Source organism: Engraulis encrasicolus, chromosome 21, assembly GCF_034702125.1.
Source record: "Engraulis encrasicolus isolate BLACKSEA-1 chromosome 21, IST_EnEncr_1.0, whole genome shotgun sequence".
NCBI lineage: Eukaryota > Metazoa > Chordata > Actinopteri > Clupeiformes > Engraulidae > Engraulis > Engraulis encrasicolus.
This window is the reverse complement of record NC_085877.1, coordinates 5,864,656-5,878,638: the sequence shown is the minus strand read 5'-3', so window position 1 is coordinate 5,878,638 and position 13,983 is coordinate 5,864,656. Positions and strand designations below refer to the sequence as shown.

At 44.1% G+C, this 13,983-nt stretch overlaps 1 protein-coding gene across 1 annotated transcript in view; it reads left to right on the top strand.

The window, feature by feature from the left end:
- The window catches only part of acin1b (apoptotic chromatin condensation inducer 1b), a 29,444-nt gene extending 16,020 nt beyond the window's left edge, over positions 1–13,424 (top strand). The window contains exons 7-18 of the mRNA XM_063187324.1: positions 17–185; positions 4,884–4,929; positions 5,712–5,854; positions 6,660–6,800; positions 6,979–7,159; positions 7,469–7,611; positions 7,958–8,065; positions 8,183–8,290; positions 8,784–9,026; positions 10,196–10,325; positions 11,043–11,143; positions 11,483–13,424. Of these exons, the coding sequence (XP_063043394.1) occupies positions 17–185; positions 4,884–4,929; positions 5,712–5,854; positions 6,660–6,800; positions 6,979–7,159; positions 7,469–7,611; positions 7,958–8,065; positions 8,183–8,290; positions 8,784–9,026; positions 10,196–10,325; positions 11,043–11,143; positions 11,483–11,842 (1,873 nt within the window). The 3' untranslated portion in view covers positions 11,843–13,424. The remainder of the gene's footprint in view (positions 1–16; positions 186–4,883; positions 4,930–5,711; positions 5,855–6,659; positions 6,801–6,978; positions 7,160–7,468; positions 7,612–7,957; positions 8,066–8,182; positions 8,291–8,783; positions 9,027–10,195; positions 10,326–11,042; positions 11,144–11,482) is intronic.
- The last annotated feature ends 559 nt before the right edge of the window (positions 13,425–13,983 follow it).

Here is a 13,983-nt window from a genome sequence, read left to right as displayed (position 1 = left end):
ATTTGTCTTGCCATAGGGAGGTGAAACGCTCAGCCCTGTCCGAGTCGGCGGATGCTGGCCCCGCGGAGGCGATGGAGGGGATCCTGCCGGAGCAACCTGCTGCTGCAGCTGGTGCTGGTGCTGGTGTGCAGGGTCACACAGAGGCTCAGGTCGAGCCAGAGTCTAGTGAGGAGATTCCAGACAAGGTAAGAGAGAACCTGAGTAGTGGCCTTTCCTTGGCCGAGGGTAGGCGTGACCAGAAGGTGAGGCTGCTGTCAGAGAGCGTGCGCGTGCGCGCGTGTGTGTGTGTGTATGTGCGAGTGTGTGAGAGAGAGATGCCAGGGGTCAGGTGTTGTGCAGCGTGTGGATACGTTAGGTGATGAACCTCACCCTCTCTGTACCTCCCTGGTCTTCTGGTATGTAACATAAATGCATGAAGTGGTCTATACAAGTCCTGTGGTCACCATTATGTTCACAAATAGCATCAGGGCATTTTACTTGCTAAACACGCTCATTCTATTTGACCTAGACCTATTTTGTGGGTGCAACTGGTAGCATTTTCTTCACACTAATCATTGAAGGATGTCTTGTTTATCACAGCACAAGCAGATTAAAACGAGCCCTTCATACTGTACCCAAATCATAATAAGACTAGCAGTGGCTCTTCACTTGAATCACATCAAATAACTTAATTGTCGGCTCTTTTAATCATGATTTAGCCACAAGTTAATAAAGGCTCCCTCATTATTTACTTGGAGTTGCCTGGATTAACCTTTTTTGTTGAATTGGACTGACCCAAGAGCACCCAATACACTGTGACAGTTTGAGTTAGCAACCATCATTTGTGGAAAAAAACAACTTCATTTATTTATCCTTCTTAGTCATGCTTACATTCTGAGCTCTCGGGCCATAGTTTTCTTTGCCATAGATGCTGTGAGTAGGACCGGTTTAGCTCATCTCTGCTTTTGTGAATGCTGGCCTTAGCAAGCCATTTCACAATGTTCCAAGAAAATGCCTGAAGAATATTGGCATAAAGAAAGGAGGAACTATTTGCGAAGCCGCATTAATTCTAGTGACCTTGTAACTAAGGTTTGTTTGGGGGACTAGTGTGTTCTGTGAAGGCACTTCACTGTACTAAAAGAATAACATAGCCTTTGCTTCGAAAGACCTGGCGATGCTGCTACAGCAGCTCTGCGCCTAATCATCTACAGTAGTAGTGATGTAGATTGTACACTATTAGTTGGTACAAGACAATGCTGCCTGTTGCACCTTTTGAGAAAAAAATGGCCTTGGAGAGAATTGGACATGAAAATTTTACTTAACATCATTATTCAATCTTGTTCCTTTGTAATGTGTATGTGTTTGTGAATGGGTGAATGATGTTTAAACCCTCCTAGTTCCATCACGTAAGACAAAACAATTTATGACAGTAATGCTAGAAGCTAGAACACATTCTACAACTCATTGGTGGTTCATCTAACCTGTATTGTTTTTCTTGGTCATAAGAGGCAAAAAAATAAAAATAAATACAGATTAGATGAACCACCAATGAGTTGTAGAATGTGTTCTAGCTTCTAGCATTGCTGTCATAAATTGTTTTGTTTTATATTGCCATCATTACTGAACTAATGAACCTTATTTAAAGTTATAATATAATTTCCAATTGAGTTAATTTGCCTTAGCGTAATTATGGACTAGCTTATGTCTTGATTGATAGATTATGGAACTGGTCAGGGAGCCTTTAGTGAGAAGCGATGCAGGTCTATTTGAATTATTCTCCCTCTCTTCTCAGCCTCTCCACATTCCACCTCCTCTATGCTATCCTACTTTCTCTCCCTTCTCTCTGTCTCTCTCTCGCTCTCTCTGTCTATCTGTCCCCTGCCTACCTCCATCCCTCTCACCTCAGCTCTGTGTTTGGTGGTATGTGCCTGACTGTTTGAAAAAAAAAACCCAATTGATTGCTTTTTTGTGAAGGTGCCCTTCCCTCCTTCATTGCCCATAACGGTACCTGCCTCCTCCTCCTCCTCCTCCTTCACCTCCTCCTCCTCCTTCTCCTCTTCCCTCCTCCACCTCCTGTTGTTCCAACATGATCAGCACCTCCTCCTCCACCGTCACCTCCACTTCCACTCCTCCTGTGTGGCTATGGCTAAGCGTGCCGGCTGTGCCCGAGCTAGACCCCCCAGATTCAACACCACTGCCCTGAGTTAGCCAGAGAACCGCTGCGGGAAAAGCTGCAAGGACGCGTCAGACACGACAACGTCTCAAAGTCTTGTCACAGAAAAAGACTCTGAGTCATGTTGACAGACCCCCTCCGAGTTAGAGAGAGAGGCTGTTGAAATGCTACAAGGACACTGGCTCAAGAAAGTCACCCTGTCACAGAAAAAGACTCAAAAGGCCCTGTTGACAGACCTCCTGAATTAGCCAGAGAACCACCGTGGAAAAGCTGCAAGAACTCGTCAGACACGAGACCATCACTGCTCACAGGGAAAGACACCGAAAGCCCCATTCACAGCCCCCCACTACCCCCCACTCCCCACCCCGGGTTAGCGAGAAAATCAGAGGATACGCTGCCAAGGATACACAAGAATTCTGCTGCTGGGGACGAAAGCAATGCGACTTCCCAGACTCAGCAGTCCTCAGACAACTCGTGGAGAAGCTGCCAAGGACACAGAGGCAAAAACGTCACGGGACTGCCACAGCAAAGACTTCCCACTGCCCCCCTCAACACCCCCCACCACCCCACCCCCTCCTGACGTAGCAAGAGTGGGAAAGCTGCAAGGACGGACACAAAAGCTTCAACTGCCAGCAAAAGACTTTCACCCCATCCCATTTACCAACGAGCCCCCCACCCCACCCCCTGACTCCAGCTGTTGAGGAATCAGATTCAAAATGGCTTGTGGCTGTTCCATGTTGTCGTTCTACAAGGAAAAGCCCAGTTCACTCCCTTTTGAGGAAGGAGTGGAGACCTCTGCCTGAACTCTGCCATCATCTGTGTTTTTGTCTCTGGTCCCGATTTTGGCAGAAAGATTTCCTGAAGGCTTTCACCAAGTTGACACGAACTCTGCCGCTGTCCATTCCAGATTGTACAGTCAGTTGAAAATGATGTGAGGACATTTGGCACTACCCCTACCTGTCAGTTGTCCATCTTTCTCAATGGTTTTGGACTTTCAAAAGAAAAACATATTCATATCGAAGCTTACGTCACCTCTGTCACACCCCTGAACAAAAAGACCCACCCACCCCCAACTTCAATGGACTATCACTCCTGGAAGTAGTGTTTTCAAAGTCTGATTGCTCATACCAGTTGTTGACTCATGGAAGTCATTTTGCCACAATAGTGTGACTGCCATCCTAGCCTTGGAGTTGTCCATGACTTGAGTTTGAGTCGTGCTAATATGATATTGCATTATGGACACTTTTTTGTATCTCAACCAAGGATATCCAGTTACGCATTTCAAATGGAAAAGCACACAAGTCATCTTGTTTCCCCCCATGTCAGCACTATTTCCAGAGACAATTCGCCCTCCAAATGGACTTTTCGCAATGACATTCCAGAGGTTTATGAGTCATGGACCTGTCCAAAGTGCAATAACGGAACTTTTGTGCCACTTGGCCAGTTGACACCGACATCGTGTGTCACCCCCCTACCTCACTGTTCGGACCCCTTGTTGCCTAGATACAGTGCACACTGCGGTGCGATTGGGCCATAGCCAAGCCAGTGAAGAATCAGGTGTTCAATGGTACAAGGAAGTACATTTTTTACAAGATTAGATTACATTTTCATTAACTGCTAGTTTATAAAAGTGTCTTCACAACTCAGCAAGTGAAAAGCAGTCTTTTTTACTCTCTAATGTGTTATGAAAGTGTTAATATTTCTGAAATAATCAAATGGCCTTTCTCATAGCACTGCCGGAGAAGGAAGTGACATCATTGTTTACAGAGTTTAGTGGCACCGCATGTCCTGGAAATAGTCGTCAGCGCTTAAATGACAATCCTGTGGTAGACTAAGAGCAGTCCTTCAGAGAGACAAAATCTCCAGTGCTTCTTGTTAAGCATGCAAAAGGCCTACATAGCCTGATCATTTTGAGTGATACAGGGTGTCATGAAGTCTTTTTACAATTTTGCTCTTCTTGGAAGAGAAGGCACTTTTTAAGTTTTCTTTAAGCTTAATCTCTAATAGCCTATCTGGAAAATACAAAATACAATGTGAATAAAATGTTGCTAACTACTGATTACTTAAAGTAAATAGTTTTGACGTGCCAGTTGTTAAGAGACTTTCCAGACACCCTGTATAACTTGTATAAAGAGTTGCTATTCCTTTGAAGTTGTTCACGTTATAACACCAAGAAATGATACTGTAAGTTCTAAGGCAGCTGTAGTCTTGATCAGTACTGTCTGGTCTTGAAAACAACCTTTTGAATTCGGTTATTGCATATTATTGGTAAAGGCTTTAGGCCTCCTGACAAAGTATGTTTAATAGTCGGGCAAAAGATGGCAAGCACTATTAATTTACTTTGTTTACAAGCGATCTCATGGCTTGCTAAACACTTAATCTATTCCTGTGCCCTGTTGATGAGAAAGTCACCATATATATACATTTCCCCAAAGAGTACAGTTGATTCTCAATGAATGATTTATAGCTGCACTGAAGACTGTCTCTCTGCACTGATTGTTCTTACTGAAGCGTTTATCCCCATGGTAGTGTTGTTTTTGAATGGTTAAATTCTTCTCTCATATGGGTATCCCCCCCGTTACCTGTCTGTCCTCTCGTCCCCACATCTCTCTCTGTCCTCCCCTCATTATGTGTCGGCCTGTGGAGTCTCTCCATCTCATCTCGCACGCCCCCCCTGCGGGGTCTTTTTTGTTTGTTTGTTTGTTTGTTTGTCCTCTCTTTTCCCTTGCAGACTGCCACAGCGAAAGGGCTTCCCACACGAAAGATTTCTCTGAGTAGTGAGTACAATGTCCATACTGCATTAAGCACTTGTACAGTTAGTGGAGTAGGCATAGGCTCAAACATGATTAGGAATTGACTTCTAATTGTAGTATCCCAAGCATAAACATCAACACATTGAAGTTCTTGAGGAGGTCTTCTCTAGATAAATTTGGCAGGCTCTTTTGTGTGTCTTCATTTTCCTGAATAGAAAACTCAAAATAAATATTTCCAGCCTTTACAAGATTGGATCACAAGGTGGCGCTTTCACATTGAATCATCAACCTGTTGAGGTTTCTGTGACTGTCTAACATGTCCGAATCTCATGCAGGAAGGTAAAAGAAAACTGACTTGACATGCAACTTGAAAGTGTATTTGTACTAAAGAAATCCTTTAATCACATTATTCTGCCTTGTAGCTGAAACCCATCATGTCACCAGTCAGCTTCAGTGTTTTATTTATTATATTGTTTACACTTTGGCTCTTTTTGTGAATCGCTAGTGGTTATATTTTGAGTTTTTATAGTCATGGTTACTGTTTTTGTGAAATAAAAGTAGAATTACATGGTACTATGAGGAAAGGTGTGTATTCAGTAGCAAGGAGAGGTCTTGACTGACCCTGACCGGTCCTTTTTAAAAAAGTAGAGAATGTCTGAAGTTACACATTAGCTGCAAAACATAGATCGTAAATTAACTTCCAAGTGTGTGTGTGTGTGTGTGTGTGTGTGTGTGTGTGTGTGTGTGTGTGTGTGTGTGTGTGTGTGTGTGTGTGTGTGTGTGTGTGTGTGTGTCCTCATGAGCAGGCAGTAAGACGTCTCCAGATGACAACTCTGCAGAGACTGAGGCGCAGGGTGGGGCAGTGGGCCGCAAGAGACGATGGGGCTCCAGCACATCCGTCACCACCGCCAAGAAGCCCTCCATCAGCCTCACCACCGACTCCCTCAAGGTAGGAGACTCGCTCTAGTGCTAACACTGTACACGCTACAAGGTAGGAGACTCTATTTTCAGTCCAGACACGGTGCATAGTGTTCAAGTCAGGCATGAGAGGTGAAGACCCTCAGTCACTCCTGTGCACCTGACATGGGTGAATAACAATGCTCAGCTACCTGTCAGATGAGTTACGGGTTCACTGGGATATTACATTACAAAAAGTACTAGAGGTGCACTGAAAATTCGGCCGCAGAAAATGCAAAAAAAAGACACTTTCGGTTTTCATCCGAAAGCCAACCGAATGGCCGAATCGGAGGCTGAATAGAAAATGAATTGAAAATGGCCATTAATTACACTAATTTCAGTTCTACTCTAACATTTGAAGACTTCAAATACACATTTATTTTCTTTTAAAAACATGTCTTAACATTTATTGTAAGCAGTAGATTTAAGCAATATTTAAAAATTGTGAAAAATCTAACTTTTGATGACTTTTAACTGAATTGTAATATTTTGTTTCGGTATTCGGCCAAGTGATTAATTATGTTTCGGTTTCGGCCACAAATTTTCATTTCGGTGCACCTCTATTAATGGCACTTGAGCTAACTATGGAGATGTGAGGTAACACATTTCATGCTACTGGTAAGAGCGGGATGCAAACCTGTATCCAATCGGATCCAGAAATCAACTACAGTGACATAATTCAGGAAATCATTTGTCTATGAACTGATGAAATGCCGGTAATCAGGGTGTTTTCCCTTAACCAGAGATATCTGCCAAATATTTTCTGAAGTAAATCACTTTAACCCTTTGTGTCCCAGTCTCTGATCCCGGACATCAAGAGTGTGGAGGAGGCCGTGGTGGAGCTTCACCCGGAGGACGGCTGCCTCTCTGGGGACGAGGAGCGCATGGAGAGCCCAGACAGAGAGCCCGACTTGAAGATCAGAAGGACCGTCACACAAGTACTTTCACTTACATCACCTTACCTTAGCTTATGTGATCACCTTTTCAAGTTTGTTCAAAGTAACTTAAATCGACCCTGTGCAGCTAAATATTTCACATCGTATTTATTTGAAGAAACACTTTCTTGTGACTAAGGTCTTCTCCATTGTTGGAGTTTAATAATTGTTTGTGTGATAGGTTGTCCCTTCAGAAGACACGACTGAGAAGGAGAACGGCCAGACGGAGCAGGAGGAGGAGGAGGAGCGTGAGGAAGCTGGTGAGAAGGACAGGAGGAGATCACGGGTAGATGATGAAATGGAGGGTTCACCTGATGCCTCAGAGAAGAAGAGCTTTTTCCATGACACAGATGACAAGAAAGGTAATGCCTTTGGAGATGATTGCCTGGTTCATTGCCTGCATTAGATTTGCACTTAGCAAATGCATTTGAGCCAATTACGTAATGAGTTTTTTTAGGCATGGGGCATTGGTGACAGTCCCTGGAGCACTGCACTGTGAAATTAGGTACTTATTCAAGGGTACTTCAGCTATGGACGATTTGGAATTTGAACCGGCAACCTTCTGATTTCTATACCATTTCCTTAACCATTAGGCCATGAGTGGTACTTTTCTAATAAGTGACTGTTTGTTTCCCTCTATTTCACCTCTCCCTCTCCATTCCTCATCTCAGCCACTCCTGGTGACACGCTGATCCGCCGCTCCATCAGTAATCAGAAGACGGGCGTGTCCGTCACCATCGACGACCCCGTGCAGGTCAAGGAGCCGTCTCCTCCACGCCGCAAAGCCACCACGATCATACACGTTCGGAACCTGGTGAGGCCACCGCCTCTTTACTAGGGGTGTTCATAATAATCAACTTGTATCGATGCATCAGTCCTAAATGCAGCGATTCAATTGATCGATTCATCAAGACAATCAATTAATCGTTAAACGCAAATAAGATATATTTTTGGCCGGAATTTGGATATGGAGCGTACTTTCTAAAGCCCGAATTGATCCAGCTTATACATTACCCTTTTTTGTGTCTGGTAGTGCATTCGTAACGGAAGTAATTGCTAGTGATTTAATGCAGAAGCAACTTGCTGCACAGCAGTCTTTTCTTCCCTTGATGCCAAATAAAGTGGAGCACTGTGTGACTGTGTGTTATTTCTCTGTCCAGGTACGTCCCTTCACCCTGGGCCAGCTGAAAGAGCTCCTGGGTCGCACAGGCAGCGTGCAGGAGGAGGGCTTTTGGATCGACAAGATCAAATCCCACTGTTATGTCACTGTGAGTCACACTCCTGGCCTATCTTTCAATGTCAAAAATAGAGCAGTTTCGTATCTAGCACTTTACTGTGTTTAGTCAGTGGTCATAAGAAACTAATGGATCTTTCTTCTCTCGTAGTACTCTACAACAGAGGAAGCCGTAGCAACACGGGCTGCCCTGCACGGTGTCAAGTGGCCTCTCAGTAATCCCAAAGTGCTCAGCGTGGACTTCAGTGAGCAGGAGGAGGTAAGACCCAGAGGCAGTAGTGACAACCAGAGTGATGGAAGTGGACTTGCCACTTGTTTCAATATCAAGCAGCTTTCTGTTTGTAGACTAACACAGAAGCACATTACACACATGAAGCAGTGCTGCTTTTGCTAGGCAGCGCACATACACACTTTTGCCAGTTTGATGCATTGTGGTTAGAAAAATGTAACCAGAATGCATCAAACTGGCAAAGGGTGCAAATACGCTGTCTAGCAAAAGCAGCACTGCTTCATCATAATCGTGCCCACTGACTGTACTGTGAGCAGCCCTGAGCCACCATTTTTGTGTATAAAAAACTGGAGCATAGTGGTTACTGGGATTAGCCAGAGTCTCCCTATAGAGGGCTCTGGTAAGACCTATATTGAGACACCATCGTCAGTGATGTACTGGCACATGTTGTAGCTGTAGTCCATATCTCACTGGGTTTCATTAACCAATCAAAACGTTTCAATCCGTTTTCTCCGTCATGCAGTTGGACTTCCACAAGGGTCTGACGGGTGATGGCAGTGCAGATGGCCGTGGTGCGGTGGGCCACCACCCCAGCGCTCGTCCCGCGGGGCCCCCTCCCCTCATGGGGGCCAACCTGGAGCGGGGGCCCATCGGGGCCACCACCACCCTGGAGCGTGGCGGCGTTCGCGACCAGTGGGCGGAGCGGGAGCGCGAGATGCAGCGCCGCGAGAGGGCCCGCGCCGAACGCGAGTGGGACCGCGACAAGGTGTGTAGCATTATTCAGGTTCAACTTGCTATATAATATAAGTGGGACCGCGACAAGGTGTGTATAGCATTATATGGGGTACCATTATCCTAACTCCCATCCTCGACCTGTGTTTGAAGAGTTCAGATGCAAAACCCCCCCCCAAGTGCCTTTTCAGAAAATAATCTTAATTCGTTTTTATTTAATACAAAGCTATCAAAATTGCATATTTTTTATTTTATTTATGTAATATAACTATTTATATGTATTATCAAGTACATGAATGTAAACCAAACCAACAACGGGGTTCTCTAAAAATATAGAAGTGCAGGTCTTCAGAAATGGAGTTAGGGGTTTTTTGCATCTGTACTCTTCGTTTGTTGCCCAGCTGTCAGCCTAGCCACAACAACTTTTAGGGGACACTTCCCCATTCAACGTGCCGATTGAAATGAGAAAAAGACATTTGAATTGCGCCTTTGTGACATCTTGAATAAACTTCTGTCATCAGTGGTCATCACGAGGCCACAAGCACAAGGGAAAACAGGAGTTGGGGTGATGGAAAGAACCCTCAGTTCGGTTTGGGAGCTCTGCGTATCTGAAATGCACCCAGCTCCTTGAGTAATCTTGTGAAGCTGAGCGCAAATACACAAGGATCTCGCGATAGTCAGGTCTTAAGCGGCGTACACACACAAAGCTAGCTTTTCGCTTGCTCGCCTACTCGCCACTCTTTCATGGAACGTTAGCTGAAAGTTCCCGCGGCTTTAACTGCCAATGAACAGGCGAGAAGTACCAAACTCTGCATTCCAATTGGTTACCCGCTTACTCGCCTCGCTCGAAGATAAAATATTTTCAATTCGGGATCCGCCCACATCGCATTGCTTGTACAGTGCTCGCCTGCGAGTCTCGCTGGAACACATCGACATTCTATTGACTTCTTTCGCTGAGCGAGTAAATAGTAGCGACGTGTGTTTACGGCCCTTAAGAAATGTAAGCATATACTGTATGCATATGCAGCAGCTGGTCGTAAAGGTTGTGTTGCACAGATGCTGCTCCCAGTCTTGATGGGTTAAATGAAGTAGTACTTCATAATGTCTTTGTGATTTTATTATTTCTATTCATTTATTTTTCACAGCACTTTGATACACTGTTGTTTTGTAAAGTTATCTTATCAACAAATTGTCATTATCAAGGTGCGGGAGTTTGGCAGCAAAGCGGGAGAGGAGCGCGACGGCAGACGGTCGCGTTCGAGAGACAGAGATCGCCGACGGAGGGAGAGAGGCAAGAGCCAAGAGAGGAAGAGCGAGAGGAAAGGGGAAGAGAGTGAGTGGAAATGACTTTGACATGAATTTGTTTTGACGCATGTAGCCTTTAAGGCAAACTAGGCAGGCTAACATTTTGAAGTGAATTAATCACCTTTGTGAGTCAGCGGCTGCTTAAATGACTCATTGAAGGCCTGGAGATTAAGGGGAAATGATGGCCTTTAGCCTTAATACGTGTTATGTGTTTGTGGTGTATTGCTGTTTTGTGTTGTCCCCATGTTTTTGTGGAGTATGTGGCACTGCCTTGTATCGTCTGAATCCAGGTTGCCCATCACACCTGCTGTTGGTGAAAGGATAACATTTAGCAACTGTGTTAAAGGTGCACTGTGTAGGATGGTGGCCAGAGAAGGTATTGCAACTGTGCTGCTTGTTGAAATTGGGCTACCTGTTGCCAAATTGGATCTTTTCATGAATATTTAAATTGTGAAAAAGATAACATTTGTAAATGGGAAGCATGAATTCTGGAAATAACAGTGCAATAACAGTATTATACAGTGCACATTTAATTCAGGAATATTTATTATATTGTTTTTTTTTTTTCTCAAATGATTGATAAATGCACACTTCAATAATCAGATGAAAAATAGTATTTTTGGTTGATTGCATCACTGTCAGTATGGAAGGTAGTGTCATGGCAGCTTGTCTCCGTGCTTCATGTTTGTGGGAGAAATTGAGATGAGCGTTAAAACGGCTTGTCCATCCCACTTGTTTTTAACAGAGAAGACGGCTGAGGAACCCCCTGCTAAACTACTAGATGATCTATTCCGCAAAACGAAAGCCACACCCTGCATATACTGGCTCCCCCTCTCAGATGAACAGGTTAGTTTCTTAAATGGACACACACGCACACACACACACGCGCGCACACACACACACACACACACACACACACACACACACACACACACACACACACACACACCATTATTCCACCAGCAACCATGGGGCCTAATGTAAGAAACGCAACAAAGTAGAAACATTCAAACAGTGGGCAAGTTAAGAAAAAGACGACAACATTTTTTTAATGTTACATTTAGCTGATGCTTTTATTCAACGTGGGTTTAGTTTGTTGTGAGCAAACATGTGGGAAGGGAACTGCCTTCACACGTTAAGCATGCAGGGAACTGGAGCTTTGCCATCTCTCCTCTTCATATCCAGGCCGCACAGAGAGACAACCAGCGGGCCGAGCGCAAGAAGGAGCGAGAGAGGAGGCAGAAGGAGCTGGAGGAGGAGGAGGAGAAGAAGAAGCGAGGAGGAGGAGGAGGAGGAGGAGGCCAGGGGAGAGGAGGAGGAGGAGGAGGTGCGGGCGGAGGAGCCAACGCTACCACCGCTGCTGGCCGACCGGGAGATCGGGAACGGGAGCGACCGCGGGAGAGGGAGAGGGAGCGCGGGGTTCGAGACGGGGAGAGGAGAGTGGAGTACAGGAGTCGGGAGGTGGAGTCCAGGTCCTCGGGTGGCAGCAGAGCAAGAGGACGCTCTCACAGTAGAAGCAACCCGCCCAGAGACAGATGGCATTGAGCTTGCCCTCTGTGTGTGTGTGTATGTGTGTATGGATGTGTGTGCGTGCACACCTGCCTGTGTGTAAGGGTGAGGAAACACTTGATCCCAGACACTGAAGAAAAAGAAAAAGATGCTTACTGTATCCGAGGCTCCCCCAGCCCTTCCCCTCCCCCTTGCCTCACTGCATCCTCCACTCCCAGTTCCACAGTCACCATTTCACCAGTCACTATTTCTTCAGTACACGCTGTCACACCTGTAGGTCGGGGGTAGTTAGTCTCTCCCCCCGCCCCTCACTGCTAAAGATGATAGTCTTTCCTCAGGTAGGCTGCTGTTCTCCTTCCTGCTGTCTGTCTGTCTGCCCATGCGTTCGAGCCTTGTTCTGCCATTGAAGGATCATTGGAATGGTTCCGTTCTTTCTGAATTATGTTGCTGTTTCTTGTATCATTGGCTTGATGCTGTGTGTTATATATGTATTACCCCACCCCTTTTTTTTTCTTTTTGAAGAGGTTTGGGGTTGTGTGATCAGATATGCGGGGTGAAGGAAAATAGACCACTGTTTAAAAGGACTATAGTTCCTTATACATAGGTGCTAGTACTACCATAAAAAAATAAAGTGTATTCTAAGGTTTTGCCAGTGATGTGGTTTATGGCCATATAATATATCCCGGTAATAGTAAGACCACCATAGGTGCAGGAGGTGTAGTTGTTTAAAAAGTGGTCCATATTTTTGTTTTGATGTGGTTTGTTATGTTTTTTTTCATCCACCTTCTGTGGAATGTGGAGGTTTGGGTCATGAAGGACAGTAGATGGTTCAGTGCTGCGTTAGTTTTCATACCTGCGTCATATTTTTTTGTTGTTCCACAACAACCAGAAACAAAGTGTCTCAAAGACTTCATGTAGACCTTCAGTCTTAATTTAAATGAGTCTGATGTCCTCATTGACCTTCTCTATGCGGCTCTTCTCCTGTGGAACTACAGATGTGCGACTGCAACTTTTTTTTGGTCTTTGTAAATCAGACAAGGGATGAGTTTTAAGAAAAAAAAATCAGAAAAGAAACTTTATAGAAAAAAAAACAGAATTGATGCTTTAATAATGTGCTTATTTTAAGTTTTTGCCTTTAGTTTGAGGTTTGAAGAATTATTTGCATTTTGGTTTTATTTTCATTCTCTACGTGTTGGATGTAAAAAGAATAAATAAGAATATGGTGTTTTGGTTTTTAAAAAGTGTTTCTTTTGCATTGGGCAGCTTTTCAGTTGAAATACGTAGTGGATTGTGTGATTGGGGATGCCTGGCAACGAGGAATGCATGAATTATCAAATTCATCGGTGAAATAAAAAATTGATTCTAAGGTTTCAAATTATACGTATATTGGTTTCACACAGTTGTCAATACTATTTTTTTATTTCTTATTTTTGATGTAACAATTCCCTTGGACGGGGAAACAAAAGTGTTCGTTCAATACTGTAATTTAATTATTTCTAATTATATTAACTATGTTTTAATTTCAGCCCTTCATGGCATTTCTGTTGACACAACACAGCATTTAAATTGTGCAAAGACGATCCAAAATAATAATAAAAAAAAACATCTGACAAGATCATCGGTAAAATGTAATTATTTGACGTTATTGGAGTGCCATGTATTTGCAGTTAATTACTGTGTTGAGAATAAAGTTAAGAGGAAAAGAAAGATTGTAAGACATGGGATGAAATTCAACTATCTCATGTAATATGGCTCAGCTGGTTTAGGCAGACTGATGTAAAATGGATAGATCACTGAACAGCAAGCTGGAATATAAAGGGAAAATAACCACCGACATGTTCCTGATACAATCAAAGATCACTTCTACAACAAATCACAAAATGCCACCTATATTACTCCCTGCTTGGGTATCACAAAATAAGGCGGCACAACTTGGATGGTGGTAGTCGTGCATGGGAACTGGATGGTTTTGGTAAGTGTTTGGAATTATTCTTCCAACTGTATTCACCATTGAACAAGTAGTGGTCAAGATGTTAATCTCAATTGCACGTTTGGTCAAAAGTACTTCTTTGTGTTTACCTGGCCAATGCCATACAGTGGTTTGACGCAGTCAAAATAAATATTTACATGCTCTGAGTTTGTAGTGCTAGATGAAGAATGCTAGACCTGCTAATCTG